The sequence below is a fragment of the Opisthorchis viverrini genome (assembly GCF_000715545.1).
Source record: "Opisthorchis viverrini unplaced genomic scaffold opera_v5_184, whole genome shotgun sequence".
NCBI lineage: Eukaryota > Metazoa > Platyhelminthes > Trematoda > Opisthorchiida > Opisthorchiidae > Opisthorchis > Opisthorchis viverrini.
The window spans coordinates 352,935-374,648 of record NW_008751839.1 but is presented as its reverse complement, the minus strand read 5'-3'; the positions used below and the strand labels follow the sequence as shown (position 1 = coordinate 374,648).

The following is a 21,714-nucleotide window of genomic DNA, read 5'->3' as shown; positions in this document are numbered from 1 at the left end:
ACAAATGGATGGCCAACAAAGCGGTTGGTCTTGGTGCTGGGAACTCTAGAGAGAGTATTCAGCTTCCCGTTCGTTGGTTTATCAGGGGGAATGCTTGAACGGGTAAGATGGGAGGCGTCAGCAGTAGCATGTTTTCGGCTACACGCAAGTAAGGTGACCCGACTGGTGACACCACGCGACGGCCAACGTGCTATGATAGTATTTTCGGTTATGACATAGTTGTACGCGGGTTGGGATACTGTCATGACAAGTGGACACTTAGGATCCTCGACCAAACCCTTTGGTTCAAAAGCCTGACCGTAAGGCACGGGTGGGTACCGGCATACTATGAATACCACAGTAATGCAAGTTCCGAGGATCTACTTGCCGTGCCTGTTCGAGCTTCCGACCTAGAGAACAAAGAGACCATGTTCATCAGCCCTCTATCCACTGACCAACTTGTCGTGAAAGTGTGAGGGTGTCAAAACGACTCCATCCCCAGTACATATAAGTGGATCGTAGTGGTGCACAAGCCACTACATGGTCCAGTCTCGTTGCAGCGGAATTAAGGGAAAAACTGCACTGACGAAAATAGCCTTGGGATGTTTGAATCTCAAAGGCAGTGAAGGTTGAGTGTTGGGGTTGTTCTGTGTGGGTTTCCATTGTGTCCTTGCTAAATTTTCTCAATCTTATGATTTCAGATCCTACTTGATTGTCAGTATAGTCGACAACGCTAACGAAACGTAATGGACGTGTCGGATAACAAACCGGTGCCCTACATTAACTGGTCCACTGATCAGGTCATCTCATGGCTCAGAGGTAATCAATGTCATTCACAGCGAAACTGACCCTTCTACCCATAGGTCTCGATGGGTTTGTGGAGGACTACGTGAATAACTTCAAGGCCAAGGGCGTGAATGGAAAATGGCTTAATTGTGTTACCCCTGGTGAGCTGATTCGACTGGGTATCACAAAGGTTGGACATCAGATGATCATACTGGACCGCATCAGGCAATTGCAGGCACAATATTGCGCTTTCGATAATGAGACATTACAAATGGTACTTTTCCGTGTCTGTCGTGCATGTGTCAGCATTGTTGCTGCAGTTAACGCGCACACTTCTATTGTCGAGCGCCAGGATTTTCGTGATCCAGACGCAGATGCCGTCTATCCCGGTATCTTGGACGATCTGCAGGATGCAGTCACTTACATTCTAAACTGCGTTTTGACCTTAATGACTGCTGTTTGGAATGCTGCGTTCTGGTTGGACAGGTGAGTCATTTTAAGCCATTCTTATTCAATCCCCTTCCCGCAGGCCTCCATTTCACACATTACCCGATATGATTTCCCTCCGTAAATTCCTGATCGAGCGTGCCCTGTTGGTGAACAATGCCGCACAATTAGCGATTGCCAATCAACTGCCAACACACTTCAAAGAGGTTCAGACCCATGTAAGTAACCATTGATCTCTGGAATCCTTATCGCTTCGATTTGCGTTTTTATTCAGGTAGAATCTGTTGGAGACCGTGTGGACGCGGTAATACAAGGATGCAACGATTCCATTATGCTTACACCGTGTGGAATGGAACTAGTGCAACTGCGAAAGGCAGATGCTGCGGAGTTTGTAAGTACGGCTGGTGCTGGTTCTCCTCTGTACTGCGATGTGCGAAGTCTCTCAACCCTCTTCTTTTTCATCTCCAGGGTTTCAATCTCGAGTCGACACAGACGAACGTGCATTGGATTGCTTTTGTTCAACAAGAGGTTCGTTACCAACGGTTGATCCATCTAATATTCTTTGCATGTCAGCTCAGCATATATATATATATATATATATAGGGGGCGAGGTGGCTCAGTGGTTAGCATGCGAGATGGCCCAAGTGGTTAGAGCGCGAATTTACTGACCGGAAGGTCCGTGGGTCGAATCCCACCTCTGCCATTCGACTTCTCCTGTCCAGGTTTGGGCAACCTGACGTTATCCCAGCCCTTGTGCCTCCTTCGTGTGGCATGGCAGCTGAGCACCGAAAGAGGGCTACAGCTGAGCGGATATACATAACCAACGTTGGCACTTTAGGCAGTGGATGACAGCTACTTGATTGCGGTCAGTTATGGAGTGGAGGAACCTGAGCGCAGTTTGGGAAGACGAACAACACCCGTTGACGCGCAGTGAGAAGGATGTTTAGTCAATCGTATTGGTCTTTCGGTTGTCACATCCCTTTAACACCTAGCTGCTATACGACGCCACAGAAGGAACGCCATTGGATGGTTCGACCCAAAACCTTTTTTGAGCAGGCACTGCAACCGCGTTTACTTTGCTATCTTCAGCTTGCCGGAGGACATACATGGACTGTAATCATTCCGCTGCTCTTGATTATCACTGGCAGAATACCAGCATAGGGCACCAGCGCTTCTCCGTCACACAGTCATATAAGTTAGTTAACATAAATCTCTGTGGTGAAAAAAGGAAAAGAAGAGGGGCCTAATGCCAATATATCACACTTGACGGTAGAATCTTGACAAAGGTCGAATGCATGCGATCGTTTCTCAACAAATCATGGGAGAATTCCTATATACTCCGCGGTTGAATACTTCTAGCACTTATATAGTCTTTCGCCTCTTCAATCAAAGTGCATAACGCTTTACCGATCACTCACTCCCTGGTCACTCATTCTTGAAGTCCTTTATTTCAGCCTTCTCCGGTTGTATTTCCGAAACACCGATGGTCAAACCCTTGAAGACTTTTCTAATCAGCCACTCGCCAGGACCGCATCTCGCAACCGAACATTAACAATTATGAAGCAACAATAGCTCTTAACGGAATCCAATTAGCGCAAGTCGGCGAACGGAATTTTGACCGTTAGGTTTAGTGCGTCATGCTCCATCAGACTTGATATAGTCCTAGCGATACGTGGTCCTCCTGAACTTCAAATGGCTCTCTTTGAGTCGCAAGACTGAATTCTGAGAGATTGCTCTAGTGAAAAGTGGAATGGCTCCACTCAGCGCCTTACTGTTTTTCGAAGTTTAGGACAATCTCGTTAGCATATTCCAAGTTAAACCAAACCAATACCGTCAACTGGGTTTCCACGGGAGGCTCAACCGGCTCACGAGGAAGATTCACGAGATTCGAACCAACGTCTTTAGTTGTCACACTTACTATACGCAGCTGGATTGACTAAGACAATCTCTTTCTCCTAGTAGTAGGCATACAGTTTCGAATACCACTAAGTGGAAGTTTCACTTCCATGTGTACCACTAGCTTGTGAACCACGTTACGCTGCGGTTATTCGCCTGTCTCTGTCACCCACTACAACAGCCATCAAAATGAAGTTTTTTCGCTCATAAATTCGAAGGCTGATAGCATTTTTCCACTTTTCTAGTCTCCCGCATTTTGTTCAGGAAAAGTCACTAGAGGTGACGAGGTGGTTGAAGTGAACGACCAAGTTGTGGTAAGTGTGCTTGTTTTCCTTTCTGTGTACCTTTTTCCTGGTGTTATGGTCATTTTATTGGCACCAGGAGCTAACCATCTGTTCATTGCAGTCGTGTATCTGCCAGCTGCTGTTATCTTACACGAGTCGGTGAGATATGGTACCGAGTAGCGCCGTGTAGTATTCGGTCATTTTCGTTTGTCCTATTTAACTTGTTTCGTTCAGTGACCCTGCGATCAGGTGATAGTTCGCCTGGGAGTCCGGGGAATAGAATGATGAAACCACACACCTAATTTTTGAGGATACATGGAGTTATAAGCCTTCTAGTCAGACTTTGTGGTCTCTCTCTGAGTATGTAGAAGGCCAGTCATCCGTCTTGATGAAGGCTACCTAAATATGAAAAAGACAACAGACTCTAATGTTGTATCTGAGTAATTCATAGCATTGTTTTTTCAAGGGAAACGTCGTTCACCATGAGGGCTGGAGGTAATGGAACAAGTCCTGTAATCATCTGTCTGGTACATTTAAAGACAGACTGAGTTAGTGTGTGCTGTGGAGAGGTATGATAGTGTTGGCCTTCAATCGGCTTTCATTCGTTTCGTTGGGCACACTAGTTTTTGGTGTCTTTTGGGATTTTGTTTCAGTTTTCTTGGTCATGTGGATTTTTTATGGGTTATTAAAGGCATGCTTTTCTCGGCTCACAGAATGTAACGGATTGACACCGGTTCGCATTAGAGTTGCAAAGTGGAGTTAGACCTTTACAACACAAATTTTCTCCGTTGGTCGAGATCCAGTCATCGTCTGAATAATTCCAGTGCTTGCTACAGCATGAACCCTTTGAGGCTAACGAGTTCCATGTTGGATAGAAGTAGAGTTGCCAGTTGGATTCCTCACTTTTCAGTTGGTGCCTCCCGTGATTAATCATCAGAAGGCTACGGCAGAGGTGGTAAAAAATACAGGGTTGACAATCCTCGGTTCGTCACTAAGTTAAGGTTTAGTATACTCATTCGTTCCGATTATAAGAGCGTCGTGCCTCATTTGTCTGGGTTTGTGATCCGTCCTTCTGCTCGTTCAACCCAAGGCTGCTCGATCGTTTGTAGGCGCACACAGGTGTTCTAAACACCGTTACTTCTGATCCTTGAAAAGAACCGACAAGCTTGTCGATGCTACTAACAACAGTTTTCAATAGACTGAGTACTGTAGTTCCTTTAGGTCATGCTTCCAAGATAGTTGTATAAGGTGGTGCCTATTGACTGAGATCCTAGAACGTAGGAATTAGTTTATTCCCATTGATTGGCAGTGAACTTTTTCCTGGTGTCTATGCCGTTCGAATAACTGACGGAAAAATACAATGTTCTTGGAGGCAACGTAATGATTCACAACTTGAAACCTTCGGCGAATAATCCGCATGATCGATTCAGGTTTGGACGCCAGTCGTTGACAATTGGCAAAAGTAGAGGGCTAGTACGGAGATGTGCGGCACATTCTAGTTGGTTTGCAAAAAGCACTCCGGCTCATGCGGACAGCCGTCATTCGTTGATCACCCGGGAAGTTTCCCCATTATAATTTCGTGATACACTCAAGGTCGCTGAGAAAACCTGGATGAAGAGGAGGCTCTCGCAACACCACATTGGGTTCCATCATATCTATTTACTTCAATTCAGTTGGTCTGATTCTTGGTAGTTCCGCATTTTCCGCATTCCGATTGACTACTGAAACGAACGGTCCTTGATCTGTCCTAGTGGAAGGCTTAAAATACCAGCACGGGAATCGACCACACGCGCGACTTACATCCGGCCTTATTTGGAACATTCCAGCATTGTCGTTTAGTGGTTATCCATAATGAAGCAATATAATATGGTATCATGCGGCTTAAAGTGGTCCCTGTGGGCGATATTCCAATGAAAAGTCCAAAGTAAGGTGTGGTACGCAGTATAACTAGGGAATCACATAGATAACACGGGGTGTTAGTCCAGGAGTACAACTTTGTAGATCTCCTTCCTTTTTCAACATGCCTTTTAGATTGGCTGGCAGCATCGCAGGGTAGCAGACCTGATGCGTCTATATCCGAAGCGGATTTCACTGAGGCTACGAAAACGTCCCATGCATGCCACTGATTTCTCGGGTTTTCCTGGTGGAGGCCGCCGACATCGTGTCGTTGCACAACAAGAGCCCACTAATGTGCCTACACGCTACCTCCGCGGTCGTGTTCCGTTGGCTGCTGCACTGCCCAACGCTTCGGAACCACTGGACAGTGCACATGACTCGACCAATCCACAACTTTTGTTGTCTCCGTCCGCCGCTTCGAATACCATTCCTGAAGCTCAGACACCTATCTATTCTCAATCCTCTTCCTCTTCTTCTTCGAGGTGTCCATCAATGCAGTTTAACGATGAGTTGTTGCAACCGGGTTCTCACAATCTGGACACGTTGTCCTATGCGACTGCCAAGTCGGACACCCCACCAGGTGGCAGCTTCAAGACTGCCTACTCATCGTTCCCCGCAGGTCGAATATCTTCCAGTACTCCGTCTACACCGTTTTTAAACGCAAGATCGAAATACAAGGCAAAGAGTGAGAGTGATAATCCTGCTCCTCTCAGTCCGGACAGATATCAACTCAGGGCAAATATGGAATCAGTGGAAAGCAGTCCAAGGTAAGCTCAATGCGTTGCTCCGTGTGATGACAATGCTATCGCACAGCGAAACCGCTTGACTTCTTCAATATGGTCAGCTGCTTCACAGTCCGTTCGTCATTATCGAATAGAATGGCTGGCCAGATGAAGCCTGGGATACCTTAGGGATAGGAACATAGCGACTGTCCATGATTGCACTTTCCACCGCCGTAGTAACGATACTTTTCTCAGCTTAGTTCTCGGTCTGAGCCTCCCAAACTAGCGTTCACGTCAAAACAACCACCAAACGTGCACAAGGTATATTAATGCCCAAAACGAAGTCAGGAACACCTGTACAGCGCTTTATATCTATAGCGTAAGCGGCAATAACTTTCTGGAAATTCTGACGCGTTCTGGATGCGCCACTGACAACCGGCATTGGGCCAATACTGGGTCATGATTGGCTGTCGGGTCCAGACTTTCGATCAGTCAGATCTCGGCTTGATGCCGGACCGGCAAGCGTCCCGATTTTTCGGCCAATCTTGCTTGGGATGGACTTCTCGGCCGTAGCAGCACCTGACTACGAGTGGTGAAGAGGGATCCGTGTGGATTTCCGCCTAACACTTTCTGAAATGGCGAATTTTACAGTGTTAATCGTTAGAGTGGTTTGGGTTGTTCAAATCTGTTTTCAACATAACCGGACGGTATGGGAGTATGGTCAACGTCAACACAGTGCCCAGGTTCAGACAGTGAGGGATTGCCATGAAACTATTGATGATTTTGTAATTGTTGTCTAGGAAACATTTTCCGGAATATCTTCTCGACGGGACGTTTTGTCAGAGCCCCATAGCACACAATGAGCACTTGGTTGTCACTTCTATCCGGGGTTGCTAAACAACTTTCCTCAAGGTCGGATGGATTTCTTTTCAGTTCATTCTGGGTCGATTCTGTGCGTTTGCATGCCCGTGGCATGCCAGCACAACATGAAGAACCCTGTCCGATAACTACGCCACGTCAGCTAGCACAACGTGAACAAGAATGGCTGAATACCATAAGTCCTCATAAAGACATGTCCCCATAAAACGGCGCAAGCATTGATATTTATTAGAATCGCGATAATTGACCTGCATCGTTCCATCCTATCCTTCAGCCTTATCAATATCTCATCTGCAAAGTCTCTCTAGTGTTGTGTCTTTATCAAAGGCAAATTTATCAACCGAGTTAAATTTGGTCCAGTCAGATTGTCACAGGGGTGCGCATGGCAAATTGTTTAAAATTGTGATCCGCTGAAATTGGGGGTTAATTTCAAGCCGAATTTTCATCGTGGAGTTTCCTGTTAGGAAGTAAATCGGCTTCTTGATGACCTGCTCGGTTTGGGGGAGGCTACTTATTTAAAAGAAATTGCCTTCTCGATCGGAGTTTATGCTGCATAGGTATGGCGTTCCCCATCGTTTACTGAGGGACTTTGTCGGCATGGAATTCTCATATCACAATAGGAGGTTCACTCCGTAATTATCCTGGTTTTTTGTATGAGGGTTTCTTTTAAACGTGGAGAGCTGTTATTGTGGAAACCGTTTCTCAATGTTTTTTTTATGGGGGTTTCTTTTAAACATGGAGAGCTGTTATTGTGGAAACCGTTTCTACGAAATGCGGGAAGTTTCTGGCAAATTTTTCCTACTGGAGAGAATGCTTGTTGGCAGGCAACTTGCTTGCAAGCGTTGACTACTGGTACGCATGTTTTGATACACATGGTGCTCTTCGGGGCTTATCTTTGGTTACGATTGGATGTTTTTTTGGTTGGATGACTATTGTTTAGTTTGTGGGTCGATAAACCCTGAGCTCGGTCTCTTCTGCTCTCACCTCTTAGTCGGTGTGATTGCCAAACACCAGTCGTACAGTTTTAGCTTTCCTGTGCGCAACTGATAGGACGCCATAGGTTTTGATCTGAGGTCACTCTTATCGGTATCGCTCATACTTGTGTAAAAGATGTTTGTGGTTTCTGAAGGGGAAATTTTTCCATCCCTTACCCAGAGTTGTCCGGATAAAGCTCAAGTAAATCGTCTAGTTGTCAACCTCAGTGTTCTTCAACGCCAGCGATTCTAGTTGAATGAAATTCCGAATCATACTTATTATGCCTTATATTAACCCAGACGAGAGATTGGATCAGGCTCCGACAGCCGTCAACCATTGCCTCCAGCGTTCGAATTCCACATGCTCAAACTGCGATGAGTTGAGCGGTGCTTTCAACGATACTGCGCCAATGATTACGGTTTAGGCTGGGCTTCTCAAAGACAGCCCTCCCAACACACCGGTGCTAAATGTATTTTAACACAGCGCATGATTGCCTCACCTCTGATACTTGTGGTACTGCCTTTTTTCCGATGCTTCCACCGGCAGTCGCACAACTTCCGAAGTACGTGAATCTACCTGTCGTTTCTCGTTCTAACGTCCTCGGATGATAGCAGATAAAAAAAATCGTTCGGCCGTAGCACCGTTCTGGTGCCTAACTGCCATGCCACCCGAAGGTTGCACGAGGGCTGGGATACTGCCAGGTTGCCCAAGCCTAGACAGGGGAAGTCGAGAGGCAGATTTCGGGTTCGAATCACAGACCTTACGGTCAGTAAATTCGCGCTCTAACCACTCCGAACCATCTCGCCCCCCCATGTAGAAAAGTACCGGACCTGTTTTTAGGGCGCAAAACGCACGGAATCTTATACCTTGATCACCAGTTGGTGTAGCATTGCTGTCACCCACCTGTGAACTCCAAATCCACTATTTGTATAACTAGGTAGATCTCAGCTCCGTAGATGCTGGCACCCTTTGGATATCAACGGAAGACACGTTGAAAAGGAACGCAAAAATAGACCACCCTTGTTCCATTAGTGACAGAACATATTGGTGACAGTTGCACTCGTAAAACGTGGGTGAGATGGCTCAAGTGGTTAGGCCGTGGATTTACTGATCGGAAGGTCCGTGGTTCGAATCCGACCTCCGCCTCTCGACTTCCCCTGTCTAGGCTTGGGCAGCCTGGCAGTATCCCAGCCCTCGTGCCTACTTCGGGTGGCGTGGCAGTTAGGCACCAGAAGGGTGTTACAACTGAACGATCTTTTGGCATTCCCAGCCGGGTAGAAGCAACTATTGCTAGTTTTCTTTTGAATCGAGGCTCCGACCCGTAGATGAATTTAATGTATACCGAAGACAGAGAATCGCTGTGGAGTTGTTTCATTCTTAATGAGAATCATCCACAGTGCGCGTCTCATGAATCTCCAGACAGACTCGAATTCACATCCCCACCCCAGCTAATGTTTGAAGACTATCAGTCGTTAGCGGGGCCTGTAGTACTTCTAGCCTGAACATCATACGATATATCCTATTTAATAATAATTTCTGTTTCAGGCCTAGCTGGGATCTTTTCGGCTTTTCTCCTTCGCCTTTTTTCTGTATGTTGCAAGGCAAAACGGAATTTTCCCTATTCGTTCTGTAGATCCGGGGCTGAAAGGAATAATTCTTTGCAATTCAGGTCATCTCTTTCCACACCCAGCAAGGGCCTGTTTTCCCGCTTTACTCTGACCCATCGGCGGACAGCTTCTGGAGGCCCCACACTATGGTCGCCCGCCAAAGATGCTGGTAAGTTATCGTTTACAATTTCTTCCGTCTGCGAAGATCCAGTGTTTTGTTCTTGTTCATTTATACATATATTGGGTGTGTTATTTATATAAACGAAAAGAGAAAGAAAGCGTTCAGCTGTAGAACCCTTCCGGTGCCTAGCTGCCATGCCACCCGAAGGTTGCACAAGGGCTGGGATACTGCCAGGTTGCCCAAGCCCAGACAGGGGAAGTCGAGAGGCGGAGGTCGGATTCGAACCGGTCAGTTAATTCGCGCTCTAACCACTTGGGCCATCTCGCCCCATTTATATATGTATACAATATATATTTATTAAAGTATATTTATATTGTACATATGTATTGTATATACCGTATACTGCTCGAGATGGCTCAATGGTTAAGGCGGAAACTCACGGACTGGAAGATCCGTGGTTCAAACCCGCCCTGCGCATCTCGACTGCTTCTGTCTAGACTTGTTCAGCTAGGCACCGATAGCATGCTACAGATGAACCATTATATTTGTTCTTTATATTGTCTACTGGCCCCTGGAGTGGACATTGTGCCATTTATATTGTACATATGTATTGTATATACCGTATACTGCTCGAGATGGCTCAATGGTTAAGGCGGAAACTCACGGACTGGAAGATCCGTGGTTCAAACCCGCCCTGCGCATCTCGACTGCTTCTGTCTAGACTTGTTTGTTCAGCTACCGATAGCATGCTACAGATGAACCATTATATTTGTTCTTTATATTGTCTACTGGCCCCTGGAGTGGACATTGTGCCAGACAGTAGAACAAACAGTATGTGACATCGACTTTGAGTAGGTTCAGAAAACGGTGTAACGGGTTTAAAACAATCTCATGATGATAAGGTTGGACAGCAAGCACTCCAGTCTCCGCCAAAGTCTGTGAACGCACCAAAGAAGTCAACCCGGGAATAGCTTAACTGTAATCCGTCATTCCTCCACGTTGTTGCTGGGCCTTCTTCCAAGCAGAGCAGAGACCTCTGAAATAGGCAGCAAGGTCGCATTATCGAGACATGGCCAAGCCGATCAAGTTGGGTTCCGTTTGTCTCGTAAAACTCGACGTAATGAGTGGCGAACTCTCGCTTCGGTGCAGCACTATCATCCTCATCGATGCATAACACATTCATCCTTCCAAGTAAGTATCTACACCATATCACCGCTGTAGGTGTCGGAGGTGGTCAATGTAAGCTGATTGCTGAGTTACTGGTTGGGGACGCCAAGGGGCCTGCTTGCGATCCTTGAAACTTACATCGCCTAGGAACAGCCGTTTGAAAATCCATTTCCATTATCCTCTCGGATATCTTCTAGTCCATGAGAGGTGGTACTCACTGGGACTGAAACATCTTATCACTGTGCAGATCTCCAGCCAAAAGTATGACATCCGTTCTTCGTGGCCAAAGACGTCACACTTGTTCATGACACTTTCGACCGTTCGTACCTCCGTAAGAGGAGGAGGTCACAAACAAACTACGTTTCCTATCCTTGTTGGAGGTCGTCCTTCCAGGATTCTGCTCTATTCGCTGCACATGGTTCATATCTATTCTGGAAGAGCAGCCTCATGGGGGAGTTATTCCAATGCCAGCTAGTCTGTGTACTGGAGCAACGAAGATGGGCTGTTTATTGACAGAGAGTTCCAGCAAGTAACAGCATTTGGAATCAACCGGGTTTGTAGCCAACAAAATATGACAACGTCCAAGCCAAAATCGCCTGTCGCTTGAATTGTCTTGGCATATGATCATTGATATCGGCCAGGGTGAAGGTATCGTATAGATTCAGAGCCTTTTCAAGTAGCGCCAAAGTGATCGTGAGAATTTGTTTCTCCAGGTAGATATCCGGATAGAGTGCATTTTAGATTGTAGTGTAAGTCTTACTGATGTGATGCTTTGTGATTCTTAAGACCTACGATGAGGAACAACTAAATTTGCCCATCTGGAACCCTCATCTGATTAACGTATCCCACAAGATATGGAAGGAAAGCACGGATTTTGTCATCCACGACAAGTCTTTGATCACTATGATAATTCATACTTCCCTCAGCTGCTATGAGACCATCTGAAGTGCTCACAACCATGTATGCCGGTGGAACAAGTCCTCGAGTCAGCAATGGCCCAAATAAAGCCTTTCCATTGGTATCTTCTCTTGCACAAAAGCCAGTGATATCGATGGAAGATCCTTTGATGTTGTTGACGAGTCAGAGTTGGGATTGTTAGCACTCCTCCTTCATGAGTTCATCATCGTGAATATAAGGAGAATTATAACGGAGGGACTGCACACGTCCTGATATGACACCGTGATTTCCTAAAGAACAAGCTGACCAAACGAGCACCTACCGGTGCCTGTACACGGCTTATACGTAGCCAGCCTCTCTTAACCTCTATCACAGCAGTTTAATCATTCTCCTAATTTGGAGTTTGTGGAAGATCTTCATGATCGTGCTACAAATTTCCGACGTCTCAGTTCATTTTGAATCTATTCAGAAACAACTTCTGAACCATTTACCTGAAGTCACTGAAGTCTCCAACACATGATAATGAAGGTGAACAATGAAGGTGTACAAAGTTTGCGTTGCATCACAACTTGAATGGGATTCAAATCAAAATAGTCGCTTCTCGTGGCCAGCACTGTGTGACATCATTTCAAGAGGTCAGCAATAAGTGATTGATGATATGGTTGCTCCGTTCATTCAGGTTTTCATAGTGCAACTACAGATAGAAAAGAGCGAAATGCATATCTGAACAAATTGGTCAGTTGGGTAGTTTTCAAGATGTTTGTCGTGTGACACTGATGATAAACAACTTATGCTGCCCGAGGCCAAAACTTTCAAGGAGTGTGATTGTCCAGCCTTTTCCGTTGTCAGTGGAGTAGGATTTACCGAACTCCTCGGCCACCTTACTGGTTCATAGTTTTCCCATATATCCTGTACTATAGTTCGGAGGGTGATAAAGTGATCACTGTGATAGGGAAGTTCCTATTCAGAGGCCCCGCTGCGACATCCCTATGCTCCAAGCCCATCGCTACGACCAGTTTTGACAGTTTTATGGCTCAGTCATAAGCTACTCATAAGTAATTTAGTGCTGATCTGTAAATTTCGTGAAAGGAGAGAACACCTGCAAATGCCTGGAAATCTGAGCCATACGATGAAATGTTTGTTTCAGGTCAGAGTAAGGCTCGCGGTGCGTCGTCAAAATTCCACATCAGAAGCAAACCAACTTCGTGAGTAAAAGGCGTACGTGCTTAAGCATGAAGTTCAGGTACTGTTCTGAGGGCCATAGCACAGAATCATCCGGAGGCTTATTTCAAGAACAAGCAGTTCCGGCTTTTGAAGCTACCCTCGCTACTCGTTCGATTGTTTCCGATAGTGGTGATTCGTCGAAACAGATTAGCTTGTTTTCTAACATTTTATGGGATTTGTTTTTTTTGGATCGACCGTTGCTTGTCAAATTCGAACTCAACTTGATTTCTCTAACACGGATATTTCCTTCTAGAGATAACTGTGCATATCTTGACTTCAACGGGAACACAGTTTATTGCAAATGGGGATTTATCCTTTCAGATCAGGCCGAAACCAGGTCAGTTCGTTCGGAAACTGGTCGAAGGACAACCGCTCCCATCGTGCAGGCGTTGGACAAACGAACGCGTAGTCGAGTAGGTCATCCGACTTGTACCAATAGATGCGTTCACTGTTACCTCCACTTCACCCAACATGCGTTTTTCACTTCTTTCAATGTAGCCCGTCTATATAGGTGTTGATGAGGAGACAGCCGTCGACAGTAATGGGACAAAAATCTGTCTACCTAGTTTATACTATTCATTGTTGCGCTGCGCCTGTGTCAATACACTGTACAGACCAACCATACTGAGCAGGTGGTATAAGAAAGATCCTTGTTGAAGTAAGAAACGAATCCTTCGCAACAGACCACTTTCTCCATCATCGACTCATAGCAACCGTCCTCCCTCGCTTGATTTCCTTCTTGGTTGCCTTAGGTCTGCCAAGTGTAGAGAATAGCAATTACTGGGCCCCAAACCCAACAGAAGTGCAGGGGAAGTCAGCTGCTTAGTTGGAATTTTATCTTCAGTCTTTGTAGTCGAAAATCCGCCAGAAAAACAGCGCCGTGTGAAACAAGACAAACGCCACCTTTTTGCGCACTATACAGTTTCGTAACTACTGCAAAACGGAACTGCTTCATTTCAAGGATGAATCAGGTTGAGCTTGTTTTTTTCCTGTCCTGTTCATCCTGTTTGCTAACCGGCGTCTCACATTGCTCGCCGTTTTCTCATTGTAGCCCTGTATGGGTAGTGTGGACAGTATGCCGAAGCAGGTGGTTGGATTAAGTGAGTCAACTGCACTTTGGCCTGTTTGTTTATTTATTCACTTGTGTACTTTTTTGGTTTTTATCACACCGAGATGTATTGCAGATGAACAGAGACCCATAGGCTGGTACCGTCTACAGAACTTGAATCGGGGGGATGAGGTCTTCGTTCACAGACCTGGAGTTTGTGATTCTGAGGATACAGAACGTGGTGGATTGTTCCAGAGAGGAAGAACAAAGAAGTGAATCGAAACTTGATCGAGATTGCCCGTAGTGATTTAGGCGTTGTATTCTCGAAAACGAAAGTGTTAGCTTTGACCAAGCTGTCCATCGGTAGAAGCAGATGAGCAAGAAAGATAGCACAAGTGTTGGTACGCTTCCATTCATACACTTTAGTTGCGTGCGTCCGACAAACAAGGTTGGGTACAATGATGGCATAGTGGGCGTCACGGCTCAAACATCAAGTCAACCACTGTGGATTAGTACTTTACATTCGACGACGAATGTCTTCTGCCCTGGATTCAGGTGCTGTTGTCTCACCACATCGTCTCAGTCACTGGAATGTGTTTGGACCTTTTGTGGACCAGTCACCTCCCTCTGTTGATGAAGATGTCGCCGCAACTTCACGGGAGCTCACAAATTTTGGGAAAAAGAGTTCTGAGGCCACCTGTTTTCACGATCCCCGTAGCTCTATTTAGCGAGAACAAACGGAGATGATTAAGTGGGTGGGCACATGCCAAAGCTGAGAGAAGTTCGCGTGCGGAACCTGTCCATTATGTGATCTCTGTGTAAGGCACTCAAAGAGGTACGTCTTTTTAGGTACTTTAGTTACTTGAACTGGGCTCTCAGTTTACAGTTTATATCGATATTCTCCTCGGATCAGCCATCTCCAAGCCCGACCTTTTTGACACATTCTTTTTTTGTGTCCCTTGAGTAGATAACAGTGGCACAGTACGGCAAGTTTTGTACGAACCGATGTTGAAGCGAATCCTGTGCTGATGCTCTGAGTCCAGGGATTGTGCTGTCAAAACACATTGGAATGGAGCGGTTGCTCAGTACACTTCCAGTCGGGTTGACCAGTTTGGGATATGAAACATACATGGAGGCCTGCATGCCAGACACAACCGAATGCCGTCAAAATATCAAAATCGACCAGTTCTGTTTCACTGACTACGTTCTGAGACAATAAAGTGACTTGTGACACAGGCTAACATGTCACTTGTTGGGCGGTGGTGTCTGACCCCGTACTGATTTCCTCAGACATTCTCACTTACATTCTAATTTGTTTTTGATGAGAGAATTAGCCGAATCTAGGTGAATCTCTCGTCTATGATGATCTTCGAATGGATATCGCAATGAATTATCTAGACGCAGCACACTACTCATAAGATTGCCGAGAAACTCTTCGATAGCCAATCAGGTAGCGGGAGCCCCTGGTTTTCCATCAACCTCATGTTCTACTTGAACAGTACAATCAGTTTATGCGGACCATCAACGAGAGATTTGGTTAGGTCTCTCGTCAAGGCTAAACTTCTATACAGCTTAGTATGCACGTGATCATTTTGGGTTCCCATTTGGGTTCAGGTAAATCATACGGACGAGGGGACTACCATCCTGATTTATTCAGTCCACACAGACTCTCTTTTAACAGACCTCCCTAACTTAGTAGTGAACCATTTCTTCAAGAAAAAATTTCTTCCATGGACTGGTCTCTAAGACGTTACTCACAGGTATGTTATTGAAGTAGCTACAGAACATCGTGATGGGAAAATTTATCCACAAGCTCTCCATCTGTTGCAGACATGATGCGCCTTGTTGAGAAACAGGTTGGAGTTCCAAAAAAGTCTAGTGCCGTTCACACGCAAGGAACTAATCATTGCCTTTCATTCTCAGGTCTTTGCTTATCCGTAAATGAGACGAATCGGCGGAGGAATTTCTCAGAGCATGACACTGAACGATCTGAAAACCCAATAATGGTCTCGTTGTACTCAAAAACATCAACGGGACCTCTTTTGTTGCTTGTCAAACAGACCTAACACTGTCCACAGTGAACTGCAAACCTCAAAAAGAGGCACGTGGCAGGACTCTGTGACGAAAGTCTGAAATGGGGTGAAGTAATAACGGTGTACAGATTTGCTTCTGGAGCTGATGTGTTTTGCGGGATCCAGTACAGTGCGGACTCCACGAGGGCGACTGTAAAGATAGAGTACTTTCGAGAATACTGCAAAGGGGCACTTCTAAAAACGACCGGGGTTCGATAACGCAAGTAGCCAGCTAGTGAGTGTTGGTTGTGACGTTTACCTCCTTGGATGTTGCACACACCAGTTAACGCTGATGGATCGGTATACGACAGCACGCTATGCGTATCGGGGCTTGTGTTCCGCATAACACGAATAGGTTTTGAACATTGGCAGTCCATACAACACCAGCAACGCCGTCCTTGTACGATGAAATTATGAAGAACCAGGACAGCACACTCGTAGACATGTATCGGTTTCCTCACCGACTCTTAGTACCTCACGGTTGGATGCACTTTGTTCTCACTTCGGACCTTAGTTCGACAATTTTTATGGCCCGAAGAACCAAAAGCAGTACCTGTTCATAGCGTAAGGGTTGTCGACCATGGGCAACCAGGTAACAAACAATTAGGTCTATCACTAGCAGCTCCAGGAGCAATTAGGCCCAGGTGCACACTTTCTTCGAAGACAAGGAGCGTGCAATTCAATGATGGAACTAAGACGTTTCCAACACCTGAGTGAATTTAAAACAACTGTTTGAAGATATAGGCACTTTATCCTTGATCATATTGCCTAAGGACATAGGGTTGTAGTACGGTAATTCCTTGATCCTTTACATTCCTTTCAACTCATCGCCAGGATCGTTTCTCGTAGTGATATGACAGTTAAGTTCTGGTGTTTACCGCTGTGTATCGCTGCCGACCATTGTTGTGGTGACATTTATTTTTCATCCATACTAATTGGAACTGTTCAGGGAAGTTTTGTAATCACAGATTATCAGGAAGGTCAGATTCCTAAAAGTAATGCTAGAACGCCCGAAACCTACTGGGACCCTAAAACCCCACCAAAATCTCAATAGGGATGCCGGCAAGCATTCAGGCCAGTCAATCAATCAATTCAGAGAAAGCTGATGCGTGTTCGGGCACGCCACAGAAACACGACCGAATGCTATCAGCGTTCAGGCGTTTCATAGAAGCATGTTGATGGGTTTTCAATAAACACCAATCGAACAGCCTGGATCGATGTCAAAAGGTGCCCTTTAAATGGCGCGGGTCGTTGTAACTTTTGCGCCCGCACGCACTCGCTTGTTGCAATAAAGCTGTTGTGTTCCTTGTCGGCGAGTTCTTTTCTGGCACTGGAGTGGGAACAGCAGTTAGATGTAACAGATTGGCGACTCAGCAGATACAACAGATTGGCGATACAGTCAGGCATGACACAGGGTCAAAGGTCTTTGCCTTCGAAAATAGTGCGCTTCCGGAAAGAGCGCCAAACTGGCCTTTTTCAAAGGTGTGCGGGGGAACTCTGTACTTGATGGTCTCCGATCGGGTGGCTTTTGATGTGTTCGCCTTGAAGTTGTTAGCTGTTATCAAAAAACATGTTCGGTTACGCTGAAGCTCAGCCACACGATACCGCTCCTCTTTATTGGAATTCAGAAGTTAGTCGGAACCCATATCTTTCAGGCCCCAGTTAGGGAGCTGGCATTGGCGGGCGTTTCACCATGTCGCGGTGGTCGGGCTTCTATGCTGCAATCGTTTTGCGGGTTATACTGGCAGGAACTAATTATCCTTAGGATCCATCATCTCAGAAACCTATCGAGGAGCAGCCCGACGAAGAACAGCGACTCATTTTACTACGCGACCAATATGTCCGTATTCATGGAGATGAATACGCCGATACTGCCTTCCTGCGAGGAAAGACGGGTTACAAAAGGTCGGCCCTAAAAACCGCACACTCTGATTGCTCAACGGTTAACCGTGACCATCGGCGCGTTATTCAGTACGATCGAAATACTTCTAGAAGCAACCAGACTTGCGCTGCTCAAAAACCACCTGCTGAGCGTAGCCGTATTCTGAGTCAGACAGTAATCTCTCACTCACTGCACCCCCCAGTCAGGCTGATCCCCTGCGGCCATATGTTTGATATTGTCGAGTCATTGGTTTCCACGAGGAAACCTTAACAAACGCTGTCTTGTGGTCCAGATTCTTGAGCCAGAGGCTAGGGACAGGGTCCCTGAACAAAAACCTTCCTTCTCTCACTGCCTTGTGAGTCAGGCTTGAGCCAACGACTCAAGGTAGGGGATTCCTTCTTTGGTCTGGGCAGCCGGAAAGCATCATTCACCATTACAGCTATTCACTCACTGATTCCTCTCCACTCTGCTCTCACCCACTTTCCACTCCATTCGGCTGTGAGTCACCTAACCGTTGCTCCGCACCTCATATTCTGCACACTATTAACCCTTACTTAATTCATCTGGTCGAACATAAATTCCTTGTGCTTTACTCTTGCGGTGTCTGGTGATCCTGGTGCAATGGCTCGTGATGTCAACAGTGTGGGTGTTGTGCTTAGTCTCAGGGCTTTATTGGACTATATTCCAGTGAACAATCTTTGGCTGATTCAGTCAACATCCCGATGTGGTAAACGGTGTTTGTTTGTTCTGTTAGCAACAGCTCTGAGGCTGAAAAGGGCATCTTCTATCGTGATTTGTCATGATTGCTCCGGTCGTTGAGAGGTACAGATTTCTATATTTTAGATGGAGCGCGATCAAACCCAGATCTCATGCTTACACGTAAACCGATCGATGTGATAGATAAGTTCGTTTACTTGGGTAGCTGCGCGCGTTTCGGCAGAGTTGCTGGAGACGAAATCACTTTCTGAATTTGGAAGACCATGGTGGCGTTTGTGAAACTCCGACATCTGTAGCGCCGATGTGATATCAACTTTACTGTCAAGGGTAGATTGTAAAACGCTGCTGCCCTATCTGTCCTAATGTATGGTTCAGAGACGTAGTCGCTGTCTGTGGAAACGGCTAACTTTGCCGCTTGCCAGAAAAACGCATGAAAAAATTAGTGCTTTCTGTGAAATGGCAGTATTCGCATTGGAACTACGGTATGGTGGGTAGTCTCTCGCGGTACGCTGCTTTGGCCTACAGTAGGTGGGCATCAGCTGCGTAGTCCGATGTGGCAGACATACGAAAACGAATATTCGTTCGGCTGTAGCACTCTTTCGATGCCTAGCTGCCATGCCACACGAAGGAGGTACGAGGGCTGAGATACTGCCAGGTCGCCCAAGCCTAGACAGGGGAAGTCGAGTGGCAGAGGTCGGGTTCGAACCACGGACCTTCCGGTCAGTAAACTCGCGCCCTAACCACTTGATCCATCTTGCTCCTACTACTGAATTATTGGTTTTCTCTTGCATCTCGTCTCTCTCTCCCTCTGAGTTCCATTTCAAGTTATCAGATTCTGTTCATTAGGTTGAGCTATTCACTAGATTTCTTACCCTACCAGAATCCTCTTTCCTGTTGTGGTCTGGCGCCTTGGCATTCGTTGTCGTCTGAAGTGGGCTTCTCGCGACCACATACCTTTCAGTTTCATTGGTCGTTTGCTATCGTATGTATCATCAAACACTGCAAAAGTGGATTTTCAAAACCCTTATCCTTACCTTCTGGTCGCCGTCTGTTTTTTTCTTGGTTTGTCAGCTCACCGGAGTATCGAACCACGACCTTCCGGTCAGTAAACTCGCGCCCTAACCACTTGATCCATCTTGCTCCTACTACTGAATTATTGGTTTTCTCTTGCATCTCGTCTCTCTCTCCCTCTGAGTTCCATTTCAAGTTATCAGATTCTGTTCATTAGGTTGAGCTATTCACTAGATTTCTTACCCTACCAGAATCCTCTTTCCTGTTGTGGTCTGGCGCCTTGGCATTCGTTGTCGTCTGAAGTGGGCTTCTCGCGACCACATACCTTTCAGTTTCATTGGTCGTTTGCTATCGTATGTATCATCAAACACTGCAAAAGTGGATTTTCAAAACCCTTATCCTTACCTTCTGGTCGCCGTCTGTTTTTTTCTTGGTTTGTCAGCTCACCGGAGTAAGTCATTCAAAGACCTTGTTCCAGCCGAGTCGAACGGTTGGCTATGGCTGAAAAGATCCAACACTCTTCTCAGTAAATATGGCAAACGTTGGTGTGTGTTCAAAAATTCTACACTCTATTACTACCGACATGTTGAGGTAAGTTTTGTTCCACCGATTTACCTCGCGTAATTCATGTTGTAGGACCAGGTTGCCGAAGGGATGATCAACATGAATGGCTTTACTGTCACCCCGGCGCCAGAAGTAAAATATGGGCGCTAGTAAGTTCTACGTTGCATCCTATTGTGTAAGCCCCTGATGAAAATCTAGAAAACAGAATCTTCAGCTCGGCCAATCTGGTGGTTAATCGTGAATGATTGCGGCCACTCTGCCTTTGACTGAATCAAAGGCCTTTCGAATTTGCACGTCTGCTTACTGGATGGTATTGGATGTTGACGAGGGGACCTCGAACAATCCAGTTAGGAGTAGCTTTTCGAAGTGTTTCTTTTACTGGTCAGCCACGTGCTTAAACACTATCACTGCCAGTGCTTGACAATCAATCGTTGAACGACCTAATGGGTTCGCCCCGGAAGATTGAATTCCGTATGTCCACCGGGATGTCATCTTATAATAATCTCGTATGTCGTATTGCTTAAGGAGTTCAGACACATCTATTTCTTTCTTTTATTTCTTTTGATGTCGGTCCAATTGAGTTTTGGTAATGTTACCCAAGGTAGGTAACCAGTGTGTTTCCCACCAAATGTGTCGAATCCAGACACAACTCACGCACCCACTTCTCCGCACTCGCACACCGCTACATGCATTGGACGAGGAATACGATTATTATCAAACAAAGCAAGTTTACAGGCTCACGCATGCACCCGACTGATAGTTCCAGTTCAGTACCTCTCCTTATTTCGGTCGTCGAATGAAAAATCCCACTATAACTCAGACACTCGGCCAAGCGGTACCTCGACAGCTAAACACTTCACAGGAATAAAGCCCAAGTTAATGGAGAGGGTCACAATGACCCACCTACTCGATCAAAGGACATCGGGGAGGCTTAGCGCATCCTCCCGCAGATGGTTTTCAGTAGTATACTGTGACAGGCCTTTTTATGTTAGTTGTCGTAAAACAGTCGTAGTGAGATTATCCGTTTGGTTCTGTTTCTCAGTTCATGTACTTGGACTAGTTAATTACCCTTCTGGTTCCCTACAGTTTATCTCGAAAATTTTTTATGAGATGTGGAACTTGTTAGTGCACAGGTGGCGACAGCCATAATACAAATCAGAAGGTGAATGTGCACTAATAAAAGCTTTTAGTATTTCTGCGACACGTATAAAAATGAATACAATGCGAAATGAGAGGAAGTCAAAAAGGGAACTTATCGTATATGAGAGTCTCTTGGTGGAAGTCCGGACGGCGGGGACGTGTTTTTCTCCGCAGTTAGACTGCTACACGTGTTCCATGATCGTCTGTGGACTTGTGGAGAGGTTGACGTCCTGCTGCCTGCGCGCGCGCGAGTCTGTGTGTCTTGACTGGGTCTGGTTTCTCTTTATGTAGGTCCCAGTGCGTAAACGTGGGCGCGTCGTCACATGATTGGTCGCTACGCTGACTAAGCGGTGCAGACAATCGATGTCCGATGAGTCAGCTTAATGCGACGTGTTTGTGC

General features: G+C 46.0%; 1 protein-coding gene across 1 annotated transcript in view; it reads left to right on the top strand.

The window, feature by feature from the left end:
- Positions 1–805: 805 nt before the first annotated feature.
- The window catches only part of T265_07713 (hypothetical protein), a gene marked incomplete at both ends in the record, with an annotated part of 25,804 nt that continues 4,895 nt past the window's right edge, over positions 806–21,714 (top strand). Inside the window, 11 exons of the mRNA XM_009173309.1 lie at positions 806–1,251; positions 1,295–1,430; positions 1,487–1,603; positions 1,681–1,740; positions 3,354–3,422; positions 5,424–6,055; positions 9,498–9,640; positions 13,202–13,293; positions 13,932–13,980; positions 20,053–20,201; positions 20,247–20,323. Coding sequence (XP_009171573.1) covers positions 806–1,251; positions 1,295–1,430; positions 1,487–1,603; positions 1,681–1,740; positions 3,354–3,422; positions 5,424–6,055; positions 9,498–9,640; positions 13,202–13,293; positions 13,932–13,980; positions 20,053–20,201; positions 20,247–20,323 — 1,970 coding nt within the window. The remainder of the gene's footprint in view (positions 1,252–1,294; positions 1,431–1,486; positions 1,604–1,680; positions 1,741–3,353; positions 3,423–5,423; positions 6,056–9,497; positions 9,641–13,201; positions 13,294–13,931; positions 13,981–20,052; positions 20,202–20,246; positions 20,324–21,714) is intronic.